Source organism: Danio rerio, chromosome 22, assembly GCF_049306965.1.
Source record: "Danio rerio strain Tuebingen ecotype United States chromosome 22, GRCz12tu, whole genome shotgun sequence".
In the NCBI taxonomy this organism is placed as follows: domain Eukaryota; kingdom Metazoa; phylum Chordata; class Actinopteri; order Cypriniformes; family Danionidae; genus Danio; species Danio rerio.
The window spans coordinates 11310001-11334648 of NC_133197.1; the positions used below are offsets into that span (position 1 = coordinate 11310001).

Below are 24648 nucleotides of genomic sequence, written 5' to 3' on the forward strand. Positions count from 1 at the left end.
TGCCAACTGAACCAGCTGGGACTCGAAACCACGACCTTCTTGCTGTGTGACAGTGCTAATCACTGAGCAACCATGTTGGCTAACATATAAATTTCAGTGTATTTACATCGGTTTGTAGAGCAAGCAGTTTGAGCAATTACTGACATTTGTTATTGCTAATCATGTATACATGTACTGTATATAGACCAGTCTATATATAGTTAAAGGTTCACTATAAAGAAATCCAGGGTATACCATGGCATTGTCGAATAATAGGATATGGGGATGTCCCGATCAGTTATTTGATTTTGAGTATCTCCCGATACCAAAACCTGATATATATATATTTATATTCAAGTCCTGATCGGTAAGTAAAGTCTGATTCTCTGAAACTGTGCGATCAGGTGTGATTTCCGATCATCTGATCGGATCTGGACAAGGCATGGAACGATAACGGTTTTCAAGGTATACTATGGTTTGTAAAAGTCAAGGTTTTAAAGCCGCCAAAATATTCAGCTATACCGTTTTACGGTATATGCGAGTGTTTTTTTAATGTTTAGTTTTTTTAGGACAACAATATCTCCAGCAGATCTCCAAGATGCCATTTTAAGTTGTAAAAAAATCTTTTTTAGAACCTAATCAGGACATTAAAGTCATTAATTTTAATTATTTAGCCTGACGTGTTTACTGCTCCAAAATATTTTAAGATTCACAAACTCAAATATATTGTGTTCGCAGGGGAAATTTTTACCCAGACTTTTTAAAAACAATATATATTAGAGCAGTAATCAATATCGTAAAACCGTGATATTTTTATCCAAGTTTATCATACCGTCAGAATCTTATACCGGCCCATGCCTAATCTGGACATCCCTAATAAGTGATCGGTATATATAAATAGCCATACCGTGAGCCTCAGACACCATTGTTTCCTCATTCTCATGTAAATTCCACAAGAGTAAAACCCCCGTGGCCAATCAGAACACAAAGCAGTTGCTTGACACATGGGGGACACCCTCATCATTATCATTATAAATTTCAGGATGCACAAATGACTGCTTTAGTCTCCACAGATTACCTTCTTCTGTGACACTTCACATTTTCAGTTTTTCCAACTTGATCTCACGACAATTCGTAACTTTTAGATTTTTGATTTAGTAGCTAATTCATACAATTCATACAATTTAGTACAATTTGCTTATTGACGGTTGGTTTTAGAGGCAGGTGCCACGCCTCCTTTTTTAAATCGGACATTTTCGTACGACTGAACTTGTACGAATTTATCACTAAACTGACAAAACATAAAATAGTTACGTTTCCTCCTGAAATCAGGCAGGTTTTTGATACAAATAATGTTAGCCCAGCTTTAAATCCACCACTATGGTGATGCAAAGGCGTTTGTAGCTCCACCCTCTTTTGAAAAGAGCACAATCTCATTTGAATTTAAAGCGATAGTCACCAAAATGGCACAATTTGGATGAAAGCCTTGAAGGGGAGATATATAACATTATTTGTGAGGTAAACTTCAAACACAAACTCTTATTTTACATTTAAAAAAAGGGGTGTAACAGGTCTCCTTTAACGTATTTTACTAACTTAACTATTGTTTTTTATTAAAATCGGTTAATAAGGTTTCCACTTTTTTAAACTATACCAATTTAGTTTTTCATCAGTTTAATTCGAGCAAGTTGAAATGACTTGTAAAGTTCAGAACAATTTATATATTTATTGTTTATTCCCTTTCTTAAAATAACTCAAGATAACACAACACACAAGATAGGATGAGATTACTAAGGGCAATGTGCTCTTTTTTTCCACCGCCAAGAGCTGTAAAATGCGAGCGATTAGAGATTTCAGGAAATATTTTTATTGTATAAGAGTGAAAGGTCACATCCATATGTTCAGGACAGACGTTTACTGTAATTACGAAGCTAATTTTTGCGTTTTGTACCTCTCAGGCAGGATGACTTCAGTTTTGACCAATCAGAGTGAGGCGCTGTGATGTTCCTGACGTCAGAGAAAAATCTCCTACAATAAAGAAACCGACAAGATGTGATGTCACAGAAAACAGCCGGAAACATTAAAATAAGTATGCGAGGCTTTTTTTAACCTGTTTACAACCGTCCTCGGAAGTACAGCTTAAACACTGTCGCTCGATTTAAGTATGGCAGTGAGTCGAAAAATAAAGAAAATCCTTATATTTTTCCCAAAATTAAACTAAAGGAAGGTTAATGCTAAAGGAAACTTCAAAGTGTGTTTTTTTCCATATCGGCGGATCTTCAGAAATCATTTAACAGCCGACAACAAGGGTTTAAAAGCCTTTTAAAAGCTCAACAAACATCATAGTGTCTTCTTTATTGACTGCGCTTTATCTGGCTCATCTGCCACACAGCGGACTTCCTCAGCAAACAAATACACACACACACATACACACACTTCGTTAAATTCAATCCGGTTTAATGCAGCGCAAGGAAAGAGCCTCGCACAAGTGTGGCACGTACAAAAACGATGCCACTTTTAACTGGAGACGCACTTTAACAACATTTCAAGCAGCACCACTGCATATTTGACAACAGCTAACGCCGTTTTGGGTAACCTAAATTTTAAAAACGCTTTATATATGTCAATAATAACATTCATGAGTCAACAATTGTGCTCTAATAGTTTGTAAAATGACGCAATTAAAGACAATTATGTTATAAATTCTCAAATTGTTGGTTCATTTAAAACATCGGAGAGCCTTAGGACTGGAAATGTCCTTGCTGGAGTTTTTGATTGGTCTGACAGGATGTGGTTTATCTGTTATAAAACTGGACACATGTTTATACAAGATAAGGGTCAGTTACATGATAAGCATCTGAGGTTTAATGCATCAAGAGCATAGGGAAAAAAAAAAAAGTTTGGCTTCCCACATCACAAATTGCTGCTTAATGTTCACTAACATTATTTTAACCTTTATTTCTTACATAAAAAAAGAGGAAGATTTATGCGAATTTCTGGTTTGTGTCCAGTGACAAAAATACATAAATACATTTTTTAGTTTTGTTTTATGGCATACGCAAATTTTAGACTCGTTTAAAAAAAATTTTTATTAATTCATATATATAAAAACACTATTATTCACTAACTCTCTCCTGCACTTTATTGAACTATATTATTATATACAATTAGCAGTAGATTTGTATATCTTTATTCTGTACATATATTAAGTAATAATTATATTAAATTGTAAATATTTTAGAAGTAAATCATACAATATAATAAATTATGTGTGTTTTAATATATATACATACATATATACATATAGTTGAAGTCAGAATTATTTGCCCCCGTTTATTTTTTCCCCCAATTTCTGTTTAACGGAGAGAAGATTTTTTTTCAACACATTTTTAAACATAATAGTTTTAATAACTCATTTCAAATAACTGATTTATTTTATATTTGCCATGATGACAGTAAATAATATTTGACTAGATATTTTCATGACACTTCTATACAGCTTAAAGTGACATTTAAAGGCCTAACGTTATCTAGGTTAATAAGGTTTACTAGGCAGGTTATGGTAATTAGGCAAGTTATTGTATAACGATGGTTTGTTCTGTAAACAATCAAAAAATTATAACTTAAAGGGGCTAATAATTTTGACCTTAAAATGGTTTTTTTTTAAATTTAGAACTGCTTTTATTGTAGCCGAAATAAAACAAAAAGACTTTCCCCAGAAGAAAAAAATATTATCAGACATCCTGTGAAAATTTCCTGCCTCTGTTAAACATAATTTAAGAAATATTTTAAAAAAAGAAAAAAAAGGGGATTAATAATTCTGATTTCAGCTGTATATATATATTAATATTATATATATATATATATATATATATATATATATATATATATATATATATATATATATATATAATATTAATATTTATATAAATATTTGTAATGTTAATCATAATAGCAGCACATCATAAGTGTTTAAAAACATCAATAAATTAAGTGAAAAAAGTAGTGATACTGATAAAATAGGTGTATTTTATCATAAATTCAGATTATTATTATTGCAGTCCTGTACAACAGCACCACCTGCTGCCAAAGCAGTGACCTGAATAAATCCAAGCATACAAACCCAAAACCACCACCATAGTCCTGTTAAATACTGTAATTTAATCACCTTCAATATATTTAACAAAACCAAAACAAACTTCATTAAAAATAAAAACAGCTCTACCCAACGTTTCCTCAATGTTTCCTCTTACAGTTCAGTGTTGCTCTTGTTCTTCACGGCTCTGTAAACATGAATGTCCCTCTGAGAGTCATAATGGACTTCCTGCACAGAAAACCTCTGCCGGAGCTCCGTCAGAAAACGCTCGTCTCGCTCATATCGAATCCTGCAGGACAACAACACCACAGTATCTCCTGAACTCAGGTGTTCGAGAGTCTGCAAAAGTGCAGGAAACGTCTCCTCCAGGTAAACTATATCGGCTCCCAGAATTAAATCATAGCCGCCTTGAGGATACAGATCTAGATTCTCCCCCCAGGTCAGTTCAGATACCTGTACTGCCTTTTGCCGGCCTTGAGGAATGTTTTCATGTACATTGGCTGTCAGAAATTCCAGCGCAGGCTCTCGGTCTGTGATTGTAACATTGGCTCCTGCAGAAAATATATTTATTGATAAAAATGATGCTGAAATATGAAAAGTGTTGAAATATCATTCTTTCTTACCCAGCAGAGCTGCTACGATGCCCACCAAACCAGTGCCTGCTCCCAGCTCGATAACCCTCTTTCCTTTCAGATCCACTTTTCCCATCTCCAGGAACATGCAGAGAACTACTGCCTGGACAATAAACAGGGATAGGCTTCAGATTTGAGACTAAAATGTATAAAGTTGTGATCGTTAACGGATTAAATCACATTACGATTCGAACTGGCAACCTCTCTTTAACCCATCCAGATCTGTAACCATTAAAACCCCAGATCAGATTATGAAATTGAGGCTTCATCTACAGTTAAACACAATGTTTGCATGACAGCAATTTAAAATAACACTATAAAAAACGAATCATCAATCAACATTGATGTTCAGGCGACACCAAAACGTAAATGTAATCTCTAATAATCCGTAATCCCATTAATCATGTTTGCGTCAAATACAAAAAGTGATGTTGTTAAAATGTAGAAGTCACGTGCACCTGTATTTACGAGTTCCAAGTATCTGAAAATGAAAACAACAATGGTGGTTATCTATGCAGAGTTTCTTTACAAACATATCGCCACCTACTGGCTTGACATGTACAATACAGTGTTTTTAGTTATTTTCATTGGCCTTTATGAATAGGGATCATTTTGAATATGATGTCATCTATAAACCAAAATTTTTCTAAATGTTTAATTTTTAGTGTGTGAGACCACTGTAGATCTTTAAGGGTGCTTTCACACCTAGACTTTTGTTTCGGTACCTAGCGCATTTCTCCAGTTAGCGCGGTTTGTTTGGCATATGTGAATCCAGCAATCGTGCTCAGATCTGCGTCAAAACAATCGGTCTGAGAATGCCTGTACGAGGTGTTCTCGGCTAGATTAAAACAATTCTGGAGCGAATGGATTGTAGTGAGAAAGCAATACAATCCGAACCAAGCTATACCACAGTGTATTATGGATATGTAATAGGTATATATGACTATATGAAGAGAGAATTGAGTAGGACAGGATGTCATTCCCACCGGTAAATGTGCATTTCATGTTAAATACGAAAGGGAAAGCATGCTGAACTAATAACGAGAGCCGTTTATCCGTTAGGAAATCTGCACGCTTGGTTTATTTGTTATTTCTCTCTATATTGTAAAGCCTAAGATGCATGATTCTAGCCAACTGCTCTGTATGAGAAAGTCTAACCTCTGATTTATACTTGGGTGTCACCATTCAAAATGAAAGCACAGCTTTTCGCTTATTATGTCCTATTTCTCATTGCCATAAATTAAAATAAGGACGCATGACAGCTGAGCGGGACTCTGCAAAATAAACCCTGAAACTCTGACCAATGTGGGGATAGTTTACTCACACGTGACTTGTTTTAGTTATTTTGGTCCGTTTACAAACTTTGCAGTGTGAAAGCGAACCGCTCCAAGAGCAAAGAGCAACATTGTAACAATTTTAATTTCTGTTTCGGAACAAAACAATCAATCTACAGGTGTGAAAACAGCCTGAGGGTGCTTTCACACCTACACTTTTGTTTCGGAACCTGTATCGTTTGCCCAGTTAGCGCGGTTTGTTTAGCATATGTGAACAGGGCAATCGTGCTCTGTTCCGCGCCAAAGTAATCGCTCCGAGACCGCCTGAGTGAGGTGGTCTCGGCTCGATTGAAACGAACCCTGGAGCGGTTCGATTGCAGTGAGAAAGCGATCCGATCCGAGCGCGGTTGTATCACTGTGTTTTATGGATATGTAATAGGCTTACGGCTATATGAAGAGAGAATTATGAGTAGGGCAGGAAGTTTCGCGAGTCTCCGGATGCCCGCAAACGAGTGATGATCTCCCGGTAATCTCGCGTCTCCCTCGCGGTCCTCAAATAGGCATCGTCGCGCACCCTTCTCACCCCTACCCACCGCATCTCTCCTCAGACACGTTGCAAGCTCGCACACCTTGTCAATCACCACCAAACCACCACCTCTCCTGACAGCTGAGCGGGACTCTGCAAAATAAACCCTGAAACTCTGACCAATGTGAGGAAAGTTTACTCACACGTGACTTGTTTTAGTTATTTTGGTCCGTTTAGAAACTTTGCAGTGTGAAAGCGAACCACACCAAGAACAAAGAGCAACAATGCAACAATTTTAATTCCTGTTTCGGAACAAAACAATCAATCTACAGGTGTGAAAACACCCTGAGTCTCACGAGACACTTCTCTCTTAAAAACATGGATGCATGCTTAGACTTGTGTTGCACATTGTACTGACAGATATCCTTACTGGTATCTGTTGCTATTGTCTGTGCACTTTTACAGTGTTGCTAAAAATAAATACTAACTTGTACCATCTACATACTACACTTCTCCAAAACTGCTGTCCTGCATCAAAACATGGTCAGGTGCATTCACGGTAGGACTGCAAGATACTGGGAAAAACAATATTGTGATATGTGATGTTGAGTGTTGCAATAACAATATTTCTTATTATGATATAACTAACTTTAACAAATGCGATATTTTATAAAATAGATAAATACTTTATGGTGGCAACATGGTGGCTCAGTGGTTAGCACTGTGGCCTCACAGCAAAAAGTTTGCAGGTTCGAGCCTCGACTGGGTCAGTTACCATTTCTGTGTGGAGTTTGCATGTTCTCCCCATGTTCATGTGGGTTTCCTCCGGGTGCTCTGGTTTCCCCCACAAGTCCAAAGACATGCGCTATAGGTAAATTGGGTACACTAAATTGGCCGTAGTATGTGTGTGTGAATGCAAGAGTGTATGGATGTTTCCCTGTGATGCGTTGCAGCTGGAAGGGCATCCGCTGTGTAAAACATAGTGTTGTGTCATTCATGCAAACTGCGGCATAGGATGTCTATTCGCATCTTTGCCTTGATTTAACATATAAATCACTCGCATTTGACACTTCATTTGCGCCTGTTGTGAACGCACCATAACACTCGGCACACAACAGCCACGGATGCATTTCAGCAGCTGTGTGATGGTTGTTCTAAGATGCATCAATAACGTCAGGTTTCCTCATTTTTCTTGTGCTTAAATGTTAAAATGGCCAAAGAATCTTCAGTCACTGCAATGGCCCCCTGCCAATTTCAGTTTCAGAGCCCCGGTCTACATTTAATACATACAGAATAATGTATGTTTGCAGATATTTCAGAGTGGACATGCTTTAAAACTTCTCTTTCTCTGTTAACAGAAAGCATTTAAAAACAAAACTGGATCCGGATTAAAGTTGGGGTAGTGTGAACTTACAGCGTCCCAAACCACTGCAGCGACACCCAATCGCTTCCAGTCCTGACTGAGTCTGATCCTGTGATTGGCCAGAGTGAATTCAGCTGAAGACTGATGCAGTTTTGACAGAGCAGGAAGAACATTCTCATCATAAGGAACCAAAGCCATCTCGAGCTGATAAAATGTCTGAAAAGACCAACACATTGTTCATTACAATTAAAATCGTATTTACATTTAGTCATTCAGCAGACGCTTTTATCCAAAGTGACTTACAAATGAGGACAAGGAAGCAATTTACACAACTATAAGAGCAACAATGAGTGCTGTAGGCAAGTTTCAGGTATGTAAAGAAAGTGTAAGAAGCAAAACATTAGTTTTTTTGTAGTTAGTGGAGGAGTCAGAGAGGGAATTGCATATTAGTAAGGAAAGTGGAGACTAAATAGTTGAGTTTTTGGTCTCCACTTTCCTTACTAATATGCAATTTCCTCTCTGATATCTAATGTCGTATGCTTTTAGGCATAATATACATACCTGTTTTGTAAATCCAACGAGTTAACAGTGCTTTATTATGTTACGTTTTTAATTCGTTTGCTTATAATGCAAAGGAAATGTGAGGAAAATCCGACACAGACTAGTAAACACAACACTCCAGCATGGTCCTTCCAGTGATCTGTTGTTCGGCCGCTTTTACTGCTGTTCATAGCGACTCATCTACGCCATCTGATGGTCAGGCGTGTAACTGCTATTTTTCATTCAGTATTTGCATTTAGCATCCGTTGGGTAAATTGAAGGACAAACTGAAAAGACTTACTAAAGGTGATAAAATATGATTTATAGTAAATACAATAGTGTTTTTGATCCATACTATTGTAAAGTGCGTTCATATCATACTATTTACCACTCTTTGTTGATGAATGTGCCATGATACTAGTATTAATAACCACACTGAATTGATAAACACAGTAGTACACTTTCATTTTTTATTACAGTAAACTGTTATTTTCTGTTACTGATAAATAAATTAGTATCTGTAGTAAAACTGGTTGTAAAAACGATAGCTAAACAATACATCAAAACATGGTCAGTAGCAGAGTTGCTTGCGTTTGAACTTAAATCTTATGAATGCGTATGCTAAAAATCTAGTTAACAATAGAGCAAAAGTTAAATTGTGCTGGATTTGACTGCAACACTTGGCTTGTCATAAATTTGAGGAAGCGACATCTCACAATTTATAGAGGTGTGAAAATGGGAGGAAGTTCAATACAGACAGAAGACATCCGTCACTGGGCTTTTTATCTGGTTATAATACAGAAAGCAATCAGCAGAGTTTATTTGAGATTACTAACACACTCCTGTGTCAGTAATTTCTTAATGCCGAATTTTCAGATTTCTTAAGTGTTTCAATCTCATACTCTTGAAAAATGTTTCACATGATTATTTACTTCTGTTTGTTGCATCTGGCTGGTAAGTGTTAAAAAAATGAATGACTTCAAGTTTGGTTAACTATATCTAGTATTTATTCTTGTTTTGGTGTGTTTTATACAGACGGAGTGAAAAGGGTGTCAGTGATGGAGGGAGATTCTGTCACTCTGCATATTAATCAGACTTTTACTGATAGAAGACATTATCGGAATCCTTTATTGTGGACTGGACCTGAAGGTAATCTTATTGCACTATTTTTAGTTTATGAGAACACATTTCATATTGAATATTCAGATGATGATATATTCAGAGACAGACTACAGATCGACAGTCAGACTGGATCTCTGACCATTAGCAACATCAGAAGCACAGACTCTGGACTTTACGAACTTCATGGAGACTTAAGCAAATTATTGTTCGATGTTACTGTCTATGGTGAGTAGCCGATTGAATGTGGCCTGACAAGTCATGATTCAACAATAAATTATTTTAAAACACTTAAATTTTATATGTTCAAAAATATGTATTAACATGGCTTTGAATTTTATAAGAATATTTATGATGATTTATTCTCACTACAATATTTTCTAGCTCGTCTGCCCAATCCAGTCATCACCAGAGACTCTTGTAACTCTTCATCATCCAGTTGTTCAGTGTTGTGTTCAGTGTTGAATGCGAGTGCTGTGAGTCTCTGTGAGTTTACTGTCCAGCATCAGTGTGTCTGATCGCAGCTCCAGTCTCTCTCTACATCTGGACATTAAATGTCTGAATGATTCCTACTTCTGTATTGTAAACAATCCCATCAGCAACCAAACAACACTTCTCAACAGCACTGAACTCTGTCAGCCATGTCCAGGTATGATCATGGGGATTTTAATGATGTTGGTTTCCTTCAGTTGAGATTTTATTGTTGAGTTTGTCATAAAGTAAGTGCAGATTCTCAGTTAAACCTACTTTTTTTGTCTTCAGACTCGATTCACTGTTGTGGTTTCACTGAAGCTGTGATTCGATTGGTCATCTCTGCTGTTGTGGGTGTGGCTGCTGTTACCATGGTGCTTTATGATATCATATCCAGAAAAGTTGAAGAGATGAAGAGAACATCACAGTCAGTCATTGAATAATGAATTAATTATTTGAATGATCATTAATTATTTGTACTTCTGAGTCAGTTCTTGTTAAAAGCCATGTGCAACAGTCAGTTTTACACTGATTTTAAACTAAATGTTTTTATATATGTAGGTTTGCAATGTTTTGCAAATATTCTTGTACAATTTGCTTGTTGTTCAGTCAGGACTAAATGGAGTCAGTTTGAAGTGATCATCAAGAACTGAAAGTTGTTTGTCTTAAATTTTTTATTGGATTCATGGAGATGCACTGAAATTATTTCATCGCAAAGAACTTGTATTGGAGTGAAAATAAAAAATATAAAGGAATATTATTCAGTCTGGCTGGAGAACATGTTTGAACAGCTCTACAGGAGGACAAAGTGGCACAGATTAAGTTTAGTCTGTGTGAAAATCATCAGCAATAAGTTTAACATAAAAAACAGTTCAAGTCTAGAATCCTCAGTATTACACACTCTCGAAAATAAAGATACAGGAGCTGTCACTGGGGCAGTACCTTTTCTAAAGATACATATTTTTCCCTGAAGGGTCTATAATGGTACCTCAAAGGTACTTTTTAGGTACATTTGGGCACTAATATGCATCTCTGAGGTACAACTGTAGACTCGTTGGGTACAAATATGTATCATTTGAAAAGTTACTGCCCCAGTGACAGCTCCTGTACCTATATTTCTGAGAGTATAGGCCTAAACATGGAGTTGAAAAAGATACAAAAAAAAGGTACGTTATAAGAATTGGAAAACATAAGTAGCCTGAAAAACAGCAAACTTGGCTGCACAGAAGTTCAGAAGAAATACATGTAAATGAAGTCTCTTCCTCAATTGCACAAGCTCAGTATGTGTAATGGTGTAGTTTAAGTTTGCAGAAATGTTTCACACTTAATGTGAACTTCCGCTTTGACCTAAAACACATTTGAACAAGTTTTCTGTGAAATATAGAGATTATATCAAATTGAATTGTTTATAATATAGACTCCACCTCCATGCTGCAATCTTTCAGTCTTCCTGTCAGGTTTTATAGTCAAAGAATTAAATAATGAATTATATAATTAAGTTTTTTTGCAGCCTAAAAACAATGAAAGCCTAATATGCAGATGCACAGATGAATCAATAGTTGTTTAAATAAATAAAATATTTTGTGCTGGTTTTTGAACTGTAACACATGACTAGAATTCAAGAAACTAACAGCATTTTATAACAGCAAATGACTTTTATAGCTCCTTCTCTTTAACAGTTAGAGATTAAGGACACATTTCTGTTGTTATTTGTAATCTGTAAAGTGTGTTATTCTGAAAAAATGTTTCACATGTGAATTTCTGTCCTCATCATCTGGTTGGTGAACTAAATAATAATAACAATAATAGTAATAATGCATTTTATTTGTAATGTGTTTTTCTTAAAACCAAAAGGCTAAAGTAAATATTCATTGCCTAAAAGTACAAAATAAACCATAATTTAAAAACAATCTTAAAACAAATGCATCTTAATTAACTTGTTGACGTGACCCAAATTTGGTGCGTTTCTGATATTAAAATTAAAAGCATTTCATAATTCACAGGCTTTTGTTAAAATCTCTGGTCAATAATAGAGCAAAAGTAAAGTTGTGCTGGTTTTGACTGTAAGACGGGGTTCGTCATAAGTTTGAGGAACCGACATCTCATTTATAGAAATGTGTAGACTGAAGGAAGCTCCTTACAGACAGAAAACATCCTCTATTGGGCTTTTTGTCTGGTTTAGCAAAGTTGATCTGAGATTACTGACACACTCCTGTACTGAACTTTTAGATTTGTTTAAATTTACACTATTGAAAAATGTTTCAAATATTTATCTTCTTCTGTTGGTTGTATCTGGCTGGTAAGTTGAACATAAATTTATTGCTTCAGGTTTAGTTGATCTACATCTAGTATTTATTATTGTTTTGGTGTGTTTTATACAGACGGAGTGAAAAGAGTTTCAGTGATGGAGGGAGATTCTGTCACTCTGCATATTAATCAGACTTTTACTGACATAAGAAGACATTATCAGCGTCCTTTATGGTGGTTTGGACCTGAAGATACTCCTATAGTTAGACTATTTTGGGATGAAAAGGGAACAAATATTACCTATTCTGATGATGAAATATTTAAAGACAGACTACAGATTGACAATCAGACTGGATCTGTGACCATCAGCAACATTGAAACCAAACACTCTGGACTTTACAGACTTCGGTTTAGATTCTTTAGAGAATCATTCAATGTTACTGTCTATGGTGAGTAGCTGATTTAATGTGGCCTGACAAGTCATGATTAACAATAAATGATTTGAAATACTATGTCCTTTTCTCTGATGTTTTCCAGCTCGTCTACCCAGTCCCACCATCTCCAGAGACTCTTGTCACTCTTCTTCTTCTAAATGTTCAGTGTTGTGTTCAGTGTTGAATGTGAGTGCTGTGAGTCTCTCCTGGTACAAAGAAAACAGTTTACTGTCCAGCATCAGTGTGTCTGATCTCAGCTTCAGTCTCTCTCTACATCTGGAGGTTGAACATCAGGATAAAAACACCTATAGTTGTGTGCTCAACAATTCCATCACTAGCCGAACTGAACATCTGGACATAACTCAACTATGTCAAGGTATTGGTGTGAATCTATTTTCAAAAAGTCTTCAGTTGAGATGTTAAGATGTTATTGGTAATTTGCAGATTCTCAGTTAAACCTACTTTTTTTCTGTCTTCAGACTCGATTCACTGTTGTGGTTTTATTGAAGCTTTGATTCGATTGGTCATCTCTGCTGTGGTGGGCGTGGCTGCTGTTGCCGTAGTGGTTTATGAAAGCTGAAGAGAAAAAGAGGAGAACATCACAGACAGTCGTTGAATGATCGACCATGAAATCATGGCACTTTTGATTCAAAAGTTATGAAACTTGTAATATTAACCTGTATATATATATACAGGTATATATATATATATATATATATATATATATATATATATATATATATATATATATATATATATATATATATATACATACATATATATATATATATATATATATATACATATATATATATATATATACATATATATATATATATATATATATACATATATATGTATATATATAATATATATACATATATATGTATATATATACATACATATATATATACATACATATATATATATATACACACACACACATATATATATATATATATACATATATATATATATATATATACATACATATATATATATATATATATATACACATTAGGGATGTAACGGTATTGTAAATACCGTCATACCGCAATATTAAATTTTTTCGATATTACCGAAGTCGCATGACTCGGTAAAACTATAGGTCTTCTGAGAAAATTTGCTCAGGCGAATGAAGCGAACGGGAGGTAGCTGAAACTTCATTTCCCATCAGCCCCGGCGTGGCCATAATCCTTTGCGGTCTGTTGTCGCTACAGATCCAGTAATGCGGAAATGGAGTGTGCTGCTAGTAGCGGAGATGAAAAAAAGATGGAAATGATCGAACCTAAAGCGGGTGTTGTCGCCGCGCGCGTGCTGAATAGCGGTGCTGTCGCGCGCGTTCTGATCAGCTGTGTTGTGGCGCGCGTATTGTAAAGCGCCGAGGGGGGGTTGAGCGCGCATACTCAAGAGAGGTGTTGTCGCGCGCCTTCTGAAGGGCTGGACTGGACGGAGGTTGTGTCGCGTCGCGGGGGCACTTTTGATCGTTTTGGAAGGGCATTTTCTATCCAAGACTAAAAAGGGCATGTACACTGCACAGGTTGAGCCCTATGTGTGCACGTGCCTGCAAGTTGGGGAATACGACTAATAACAGTCATGGGGACTGCAGAAACACAGCACACTGTTCAGATTGATGCAGACATTGACTTGTACCGCAAAGAGATCTCTATCTCACTCATGGTTTGTCCTCTCAAGTGGGGGAAAGACAATGCACAACGTTACCCCACTGCTGTCAACATGGGCCAAGTCATATCTCTCTTGTCCCAGAATCCTCAGTCCCAAATGAGAGGGTTTTTTCTGTTGCAGGGGACATTGTAAATACCCAGAGATCCCAGCTTTTACCAGATTATAGTTATATGATAATTTTCCTTTAAACCCATCTCTATCTAAGTGAGTGATTAAATGTTAAATGTGATGAGTTTTTAACAATACTAAATTGAAACTTTATTTTTTTTTACATGGTTTAATAATTTTTTGTTATTAAAATTGAAGTTCCTGTTTCAAAGCTTACAGATAGATGGCTAATTTGTATGTCATTGACACTTTTGGCACTTTTTTGGAGTATTTTCAAAAGTTTTTTTTTTTCCTGTAAATGATTCAATAAATACCGTACCGTGACATTCATACCGAGGTATTACCGTACCGTGAAATTCTGATACCGTTACATCCCTAATACACATACATATATATATATATACACACACACACACATATATATATATATATATATATACATATATACACATACATATATATATATATATATATATATATATATATATATATATATATATATATATATATATATATATATACATATATATATATACATACATATACATACACAGCAAAATATGGGGACCCAAAACAACTCTATGGGTGTTAATTTCAACCCTTTGAAAGTGTCTCATGGGGTCCACTTAAAACAGAGTTAAATCAACACTTTCAAAAGGGTTGGCACATTGACACCGAAGTAAGGGTTAATTTTAACTCTGGGCAGAGTTAAAAAATGTAACTATATTTAACACCGCCTGGTGTAATATATTGTTATTTTATTCAACTCTCTTGAGTGTAAATGTGGTAAAAAGGTCAAATAGACTGTAAATTACAAAAGAAAAAACATTTTATTTGAAAACATTCACCACTTCAACAATTCATTCAGTTTTTAAAATGCAACAATGTCAAATATGCTTTAAATGTTTTATTAGTACAGACAGTATCAACAAAATATGTATGACCAGTGCTCAAAAAGGCTGTTTCAGTCATTTGGTCCAAACTTGATGTTTCGTCAGAGCAATTTGAAAGTTCAATATAGCGTCACTCATAGTTTTCTTCTGAACGCATAGTTTTCTTCTGAAATTATATTTTAAACAACTTGGCGTGCAAATCTTTCACTTCTGGTGTTTCCTTGGTCCTCCATATCAAACACAGCAGTTTAAATGAAGGTATAAATGCTGTAAACTTGTGTGAAAACAAACTGGAGCTAGGAAATCTCATCAAGCATGTCCTGTGAATGAAGTGCTTCCCAGCCACAGGATGACCTTTTTATCCATGACGATGTACAGTAGTAGCTGCTGATCGCTCGTCTGGTGGTTCCTGATGCACGGATACAGGGCGATGCTCATTTAAGAACTCTTCAAGACTCCAGCATGACTAAGATAAATGTTTGAAAACAAATTGCAATCAAATTCTATGATATATTTAAAAGAACATTTAAAGTGAATAAAACATTCAAGAAATCTAAACTCACCTTTTGAAAATCTACATGATGATCCACAACTTGACTCTCCCAGCTGGTTGAGGTGACAGGATATGGAAAAGAAAAAACACATACATCACTGTTGGATCTCCAAAAATAATTAGGTTAACCACTATGACTAGAACTGGAAAAACAGGCAGCTGTCTGTCCAGAATCCTCAATTTAACACAACACTTGGAGCAAATTTAAAGGAGCTTAAAATCTTTTATATCATTTAGTGATGCTGACTTCCCCAAAATAATGGCCACAGTGTAAAAAATATTTATAAACTTACAGTTTTCTGTAAACGTGTGCGTGCGTGTGTGTGTGTGTGTGTGGGTGTGCGTGCGTGTTTCTTTACCAGATTCAACTTGTTAGGCCCTTTCAGGTCCAGTATTGACGCCACCTTTTCTGGAGTCTAGCAGATGTTTCAGGTCCAAATATAATCTAAAATATTAGGATAAGCAGAAGAGGAAAAGTGCAAAGTAAAGAGCAAAACATTATTTAAGTAACAGTTCACCCACAATACAAAACTTATCACCTTCATGTCATTTGTTATTCTTTAATGCTCTAATACCCTCTCAGCTTGTTCAATTCAATTCAATTCAGCTTTATTTGTATAGCGCTTTTACAATGTAGATTGTGTCAAAGCAGCTTCACATAAATGGTCATAGTAACTGGAACAGTGTGGTTCAGTAACTGGAACAGTGTGGTTCAGGTTTTAGTGTTTAAGTTCAGCTTGTGAAACAAATACAGAACTTTATCAAACATACCTTCATTATTATCACCACATATGACCAAGACGGTGTGTTTGGTCATTTCAACAACTCTGGAAATACACCATCCGTCTCTAATCAGTCACCGTTACAGGGTTTTGTGTTTTTGTATAGAGAACTGTGGCTGTTAAAAAACAACAAAAAATTAGTATCTAACACATATGCATAACCTTCAGATAAAAAAGAGAGATAAACATCACAAAGTATGCCTCACACTTTTTCAGATATCTTTTGATTTAGATGTTGATTATTGATAATAAATCTACAAATCAAACCTGTATCAAATATGAATCAGTTGATTAATTTTACAGACAGGTGGCTGTTTACAACGCACTAAATTGTCTTTAATAAAACGGAAATGTTGTGTACATGCTAAGTTTAGCCTATAGTTTTAAGCACAATATCATGCGGGAGAAAAAGCTTGACTAAGATGTTCCTGACTACAGAAATAGCCTAACTTACTAACGTCAGACATCCCGAGTTGGGAAAAGTCATTTTCGGGGGATACAAAGTTGATTTGCGGGAGGTAGCGGGAGAGATGGGTACCTGAAGAGCAATGGGATGAGTTGCGCGCGACGTACCTGAAGAGCGGTGGGGGTGACTTGCGCGCGACGTACCTGAAGAGCTGGGAGGGATGCGGTGGAGAGGGGTGTGCAAAGTGTTTAATGACCGGGCGGGAGACGCGCGATTTCCGGGAGATTATCATTCATTTGCGGGCATCTACTTGGGCATCTGGGAGTCTGTGCATTTGCGGGATAACGTTAACGTTAGTCCCGCAACTTCCGGGAGACTTCTGTAACGTTAAATGTCTAGCTGCGTCCCAAATCGCATACTTATGCACTATTCTACGCCATTTTGTAGTATAAATAGTGTAAGTAGTGTGTTCACACTGAAAACTCTTAAAATAATAAGTGCACTTTAATTACCCGGATGATGCACTCATTCAGCCGCTAAAATGAAGTGTGTATTGATGGACACTTCACGCACTCAACGACCGCAGGTTTGCTTACGTAGCGGAAAGGGCGGAGCTATCGGACGCACATGTTGGATAACTTTATTTATTTTGGATGGAGAAAGCAAAATTCTCCTACGAGAGTGATTATAGCGCCTCCCGATGGTGAATGCGGCAATTCTCACGATAGGTATTATTTGATAATTCGGTCGTTTATTTCACTAATTTGGCAACCGTCAAACGTCATCAGGGAAACGGTTTGAATTTCCGTTTAGTAAAAAAAACATTAGTGTGCCATTTGGGACGGCACTACATACATATACTATCCTGTTGAGTGTGTAAGTGCATAAGTACATAGTGCATGAGTGCATAGTGTGCCATTTGGGACGCAGCTTCTGAGAAAGTGCAAACGCGGTCATTTAAAGACATTAATGTTAACATTCCGACTTTACTGGTTGTCAACACTTAATATAATTCAAGCGTACGTTATCACGCGAGTCTATGGACTAACGTTAACGGTATATGGACGGCCACGAATGAACGAGTTTAAAAGGGCCGCTGTGTTTAAAATAACCAAATTAACATACACGAATAACAAACAATCATATGTTTTAGTCAGGAAGCCTTTTACAAGTAAGCATATCATTAACTCACCAGATATGTTTTACAAAACTCTCCAGAGCTTATGGAAACCGTCCTGTGTTGCCGTTAGCATCCGGGCAGAGTAGGCTAACGTTAGGCTGCTCCGGGGATTCCCTCGCTAGTTTGCTTCGAATTAAAGGAGAAGTGTCGATTTTATTTTACAGATGGGTAACAACGCACAAAATGGCATTAAGCGTGACAGAAATGTGTTGAACATGTTCATTTGATGTTTTTATGCACTATGTATGCGTGAGCATATATAAAAACATTCTTGAAAAGAAGTGAATAGTAATGCGGTCAGTTAACTGAGCTAACGTTAGATACACAAACGACCATGAATGAACCGCAGAAGTTTAAAATAGTCACTCCATTCTAAAGTTATTACCTTAACAATATGTTTACAACTGATTTTCCTCAAAGAAAGTCAGTAAAATACCAACATTTAGGTAGTTTGACTCACCAGTTGCTCTTCTAAACCTCAGATGGAAAATGCCGTCTGGAAAATTCTTCAGTGACTGGGGCTGCTTGAATTCCCGGATGTTGGAAATAACACCACCAAGTGTTGAAAAGATAACTCCTTGATTTCGCACTGAATAAAATCAATTCTAATTCTTATTATATTCATTTATCAAAATCTAACTCTTTAACGTCAACACTTTACTCTGAAATGCTTCAACACCGAGAATTTAACTCTGATGAATTTGCTGTGTATATATATATATATATATATATATATATATATATATATATATATATATATATATATATATATATATATATACATATACATATATACATATATATATATACATATATATATATATATATATATATATATATATATATATATATATATATATATATATATATATATATATGTATATATATATATATATATATGTATATACATATATATATATATGTATATACATATATATATATATGTATATACATATATATATGTATATACATATATATATGTATATGTATATACATATATATATATATATATATATATATATATATATGTATATACATATACATATATATATATATGTATATACATATACATATATATATATATATATATATATATATATATATATATATATATATATATATATATATATAATCAGCCTAAATCATCACTCATCCACCCGCATGTTTCACTCAGGGCATCAACAGTCAGGGTGGTACGCTTCTTTAGGGCTTCTCCACACCATAACTCTCCCAGATGTAGGAAAGACAGTGAAAGTGGACTCATCAGAGAACAATACATGTTTCAAATTGTCCATAGGACAGGATTTTTGCTGCTTGCATCACTGAAACTGATGTTTGGCATTGGCACGAGTGACCACAGGTTTGGCTATAGCATCCCGGCTATGAATATTGATCTGTGGAGCTCCCGATGAACAGTTTTGGTGGAAACAGGAGAGTTGAAGTGCACATTTAATTCTTCATTGAGCAGGCAGTTGTGTTTTTTTTTTTTTTTTTTTTTGTGTGTGTGTGTATACAATCCAGCTCCCAGACATCCCTTTCAGGCAGCTTCCTCTTGCATCCACAGTTACTCCTGTTGGATGGAGTTCAACCCTCTTGGTGTATGCTGAAAATACCCTAGACACCATGGCTCTTGAACATCATAAAGACTTGCTGTCTTGGTCACAGATGCGCCAGTGAGATGGACACCAACATTTTGTCCTTTTTTGAACTTTCAGTCATAATGTTGTGTGTGTTACAATACATAAAACAAAACTGTGCTATTATCTGCTGATTGAACCATCACACTCTCTTTAAAAAGTGTTTCAGTTTCATTTTCAAGAAGCTCAGCAAAAAATACATGGGGTTAAAATTGTTTGCTCATATTGCAAAGGACATTTTAAAAATGTGAGGAATTCCGACATAGACTGGTAAACAAATCACTCCTGCATGGTCCTTCCAGCGATCTGTGCAGTGTGGTGTTGTACGCCCGTTTCTTTTTTTTTTACTGCTTTTAATCGTGACCCTTCTGCGCCATCTGATGGCCAGGCGTGTAACTGCAAGAAAGACAACCAGAAAGGACTTACTAAATGAGATAAAATTTGAATTATAGTAAATAGTACAGTGTTTTTTTTTAATCCATACGAATGTAAAGTGCACTATACAGTACATATCATAATATTAATGCTCCAGGATTAGATTAATAACCACATTGAACTGATAAATACGGTAGCATGCTTACATTTTTAATATAGTAAACCGTGATTTACTGTTCATTAAAAAAAAATTAGTATATGTAGTAAAACTGGGGTTGTACAAATCGTAATACATGAAAATGGTCAGTAATAAAGTTGATTTGGACTTGAACCAAATCATATGAATGCACGTTAAAACCCTGGTTAATAATAGTGTACAAGTTACATTTAGCTGATTTCGACTGTAACACGAGTTTCATCATAAGTTTAAGGAAGCAATTTTTTTTTTTTCGTTTATAGAGGTGGAACCACTAAACAGACAGAAAACACCCTCTATTGGGATTGTTGGTTAGGTTAAAGAGAGAAACCCATCAGCAGAGTTTATTTGAGATTAATCACACATTTCTGTTTCGGATTTTTAGATTTGTCCAGTGTTTTAATCTTACACTATTGAAAAATGTTCCAAATGTTTATTTTCTTCTGTTGCTTGTATCTGGCTGGTAACTTGAATTTTTTTTTATTAAATTCAAGTTTAATCGATAACTATTTAATCTCTTTTTGGTGTGGTGTGTTCACAGACGGAGTGAAAAGAGTTTCAGTGATGGAGGGAGATTCTGTCACTCTGCTTATTAAGCATACTCTTACTGATAGAAGACATTATAGGGGTCATTTAGACTGGTTTGGACCCCGATATGTTATATCCCAATAAATTACCCAATAAATTATGTGAGATGTTCACAGAATATGAATTAAAATGGCTTTAAATTGTATCCCAATATGTAATGGTTTACTTATTATTATTCTTTGATGTTTTCCAGCTCGTCTGCCCAATCCAGTCATCACCGGAGACTCTTGTGACTCTTCATCATCCAGTTGTTCGGTGTTGTGTTCAGTGTTGAATGTGAGTGCTGTGAGTCTCTCCTGGTACAAAGGAAACAGTTTACTGTCCAGCATCAGTGTGTCTGATCGCAGCTCCAGTCTCTTTCTACATCTGGACATTAAATGTCTGAATGATTCCTACTTCTGTATTGTAAACAATCCTATCAGCAACCAAACGACACTTCTTAGCAACACTGAACTCTGTCAGCCATGTCCAGGTATGATCATGTGGATTTTAATGATGTTGGTTTCCTTCAGTTGAGATTTTATTGTTGAGTTAGTCATAATGTAAGTGCAGATTTGGTAATTTGCAGATTCTTAGTTAAACCTACTTTTTTTGTCTTCTGACTCTGTTCTGTCACTGTTATGGTTTCACTGAAGCTGTGATTCGATTGGTCCCCTCTGCTGTTGGGGGTTGTGGCAACTGCATAGTGGTTTATGACATCATATCCAGAAGACCTGAAGAGAAGAACATTACAGTCAGTCATTGAATAATTAGTCATCATGAAATCATTGCAGTTCTTGTCAAAAGTCATAGAAATCAATTAATCAAACAAGGGCTAGATTAAATCAACCTTTTCAAGATTTTGTTTTAGTATAAAGTACATTGCTTTGCCTATTTTGCTTATTCAGACACGTTTTAAATCTAAAGCACAGATATTAATTATTAACACTTTGTCTTTGTGTGATCTTGTCATTCAGTCTGGGCTGAATAGTCTATCTGGACTGAACTGAAGGTTGTTTGCTTGAATCCCAAGTAGATTAGTGAAGTGTTTATTGGAGATTATTTGAAGTTCTCAAATGTTAACAGATGAACTAAATGTGAAGAATCTGTATCAAGTGTGATGATTACAAAAATAAAACATGATGAATCAGTCAAGATTGAGTTATGTTACATTAATTTACTCTGAATATTGAATAAGCAGACAGTATATCAAACGCTGGACATCAACACAGACAGTGATGTTGGTTTGATTGATTGAAACAATCTGTAACATAAGGCTTAACCATAACACACCTCCCATCTATTGGTGTCTTCTTGAATAACGATACACAGTGAAATCTATTTAACTATTTATGTATGAGTTTATAATATATATTACAAACAAGCAAGCTCAGCCTAGATGTAAAGTACAAGATATGAATGCTTTGCTTTAAAAAGTAACTTTTCCCAACACATTTATTTATTCATTTTTATTCATCAGAGGTCACTACAGCGGAATGAACCACCAACTATTCCAGCCACACAACCCAGTTCTGGGAAATACCCATACACTCTCACATTTTTACATACACTCACACTCTATGGCCTATTTAGTTTATTCAATTCACCTACAGCGCATGTCTTTGGATGTGCACATGCGCGAACATGAAAAGTCCACAAATAAATGCCAACTGACCCAGCCAGGACTTGAACCAGCGACCTTTAGATTGGCAAACAGTATAATATATAAACCAACCTGTTCAAGTGCTTCAGATGACCTCAGTTTGAGACTTTTCATTTATTAGGCTTATACATCAGTTGAATAATATACAGAAAATGGCACATTAGAATAAATCGAGAACACCTGAAGCCAGATAAAAATAGCTACAAAAACGTAGCAGAAAGTAAACCACTTCCCTAATTTGTAATGATCTGAGTGAGAATCGCACCCGGGTCTACAGCGTGGTTAGCAGTAGTTCTTACTAGATGAGCCAAGTCAGCAACTGGTGGCCCAAGAGCAGAGGAGGAACAAAGTTAGTTCACAACTAATGAACAAAAAAAAAAAAAAAAGTCTTTACTGAGGTGAATTTGACAAAAAGGAGAGATAAAATCTCTACAGCCAGGGTTGAAAAAGAACAACAAAAATAGGAAAGCCGAGCTTCCTGAAAATACATACAAAATAAAATAGACACGAGGGTCTCATAACAATCAAACAGCAAAATACCAAGCATTAAAGTCTTGAGAACAACTTAATTGGAAACTGGACGAGGCAGCAAGAGGTTGGATTCAGGACTGAACATGGAGCAGGGTACAAAGCAGTCTTATATAGAGCAAAGAACAGGTGGTGGTGATTACGCTGATTACAGGATAGTTTAGAGGAACAAGAGTCACTACTGCCATCTAATGTTGAGAAGTATAGGGCAATATGTGCGCCCCCTGGTGGGTTGGAGGATGTGATAAATTTGCACAAGTGTGGATTTTGTCGGTTTCACTTGACATGAACTTCAACTTTGACTTTTCAAATTAGCATATTTCACATTTACTGAACAGTTTGTGTTTGAAGTACACTTTAAAAACAAAAAACAAAGTTGACTCAACTTAAAATTCAAGGCAACAAACGTCAGGACATGTTTGAGTTGACTCAACTTTCAACCTAATTACTCCACTTGACTCTATTTAAGTTGAATAAATGCAAAAATGTCTTGAAGTTTGTTGACCCCTCGTTTTGCATGTTTACGTGAAGGGGTAGGGGTGTCCCAATTCTCTTTAGCTTGAACGCATAGGCCTAAGGGGAAGGCCTAGATACCCCTTGAAACTGAGATTTTCCAGGATTACACTTGTGAGTTGAAATCAAGGGGTAGGAAAATTTCGCAGAATCAAATAAAATCATTTTTATTGTCACTTCATCAGTAGCACGTGTGCTTTGATGAGTGAAAAGCTTAGGTGCTGGCTCCAGACAGTACAAAATACAAATAGTGCAAATACAACGACAATGCAAAATACAGAATACACCATCTACAACGGCAGCATGGCTGCACACGGAAGTAAAGAAATGCACAAATTTGTATTTTTTATCATTATTACAGATTTTTACGACAAACAAGCACATGTTTTAATGCATTCACAACCATTCGAGTTTTACCATCATGCTTAAAAAAAAAAAAAAAAAACGCTAAAATAAAAATTGCTAAATTTTGCCCTATAATTTTGGCAAGGGGGTGGGGCTGAGTGCCGTGGGAACTGAACGAATCCCACGGAAGGGGCTCTGGACTATAAGAGGAGGAATGATGGCAAAGGAAGCTAAGAAAGGTCCAGGCCTGAACACTGTTAGGTTGGGTTTGTTTTGGTTTAGACGGCAGTTTGCGTTAGGGGCTGCCGTCCATTTGTTTTATTCTCTTCATTAGAACTAGTTAAAAGTTCGTCAGTTCTCCGCCTCCTTCTTCCAGGCAGCCAGGGGGCCTTAAACTTCATTACATTTCTCTGCCATCGTTCCTCTACTTATAGTCCAGAGCTCCTTCCCTGGAATTCGAGGCCGTTGTGCGCCACAGGTGTTTCTCATTATTCACTTCACTCTCATCACAATAATTCATAATATTAACTCCTGT

At 35.9% G+C, this 24648-nt stretch overlaps 1 protein-coding gene and 3 long non-coding RNA genes across 17 annotated transcripts in view; 1 reads left to right on the forward strand and 3 right to left on the reverse strand.

The window, feature by feature from the left end:
- Positions 1-8572, reverse strand: part of mettl21a (methyltransferase 21A, HSPA lysine) — a 9265-nt gene extending 693 nt beyond the window's left edge. The window contains exons 1-6 of one of the 4 annotated variants that reach the window (XR_012397364.1): positions 8432-8563; positions 7922-8086; positions 4699-4810; positions 4529-4626; positions 4233-4364; positions 547-2007 (exon numbers count right to left, since the gene is read on the reverse strand). Coding sequence is in view for 3 of the 4 variants with exons in the window: in XM_073936488.1 (XP_073792589.1) it covers positions 1911-2007; positions 4233-4626; positions 4699-4810; positions 7922-8068 (750 nt within the window). In the remaining variant the exon portion in view is untranslated. 4 annotated transcript variants of the gene reach the window in all.
- si:ch73-2d23.1 overlaps positions 1-11818 on the forward strand; it is a 52391-nt gene extending 40573 nt beyond the window's left edge. For 3 of the 10 annotated variants that reach the window (XR_012397786.1, XR_012397783.1, XR_012397787.1), the window contains 6 exons: positions 1938-2068; positions 7866-8240; positions 9446-9559; positions 9633-9757; positions 9914-10178; positions 10292-11818. This is a non-coding gene — a long non-coding RNA (si:ch73-2d23.1). The remainder of the gene's footprint in view (positions 1-1937; positions 2069-7865; positions 8241-9445; positions 9560-9632; positions 9758-9913; positions 10179-10291) is intronic. The other 7 variants (XR_012397785.1, XR_012397784.1, XR_012397789.1 and 4 more) reach the window with 4 other exon arrangements.
- A 3468-nt stretch (positions 11819-15286) lies between these two features.
- Positions 15287-18809, reverse strand: LOC137488911 (uncharacterized). Of its 2 annotated transcripts, XR_011008198.2 has the most exons (6): positions 18750-18809; positions 18302-18415; positions 16693-16819; positions 16281-16366; positions 15932-15974; positions 15287-15834 (listed from the first exon to the last, which is right to left on the reverse strand). It is a non-coding gene; the product is annotated as an uncharacterized lncRNA (long non-coding RNA). The 2 variants fall into 2 exon arrangements; XR_011008199.2 differs by lacking the exon at positions 18302-18415.
- A 977-nt stretch (positions 18810-19786) lies between these two features.
- Positions 19787-24648, reverse strand: part of LOC141380181 (uncharacterized) — a 31270-nt gene continuing 26408 nt past the window's right edge. Inside the window, exons 6-8 of the long non-coding RNA XR_012397793.1 lie at positions 21672-21798; positions 21252-21381; positions 19787-20322 (exon numbers count right to left, since the gene is read on the reverse strand). This is a non-coding gene — a long non-coding RNA (uncharacterized lncRNA). The remainder of the gene's footprint in view (positions 20323-21251; positions 21382-21671; positions 21799-24648) is intronic.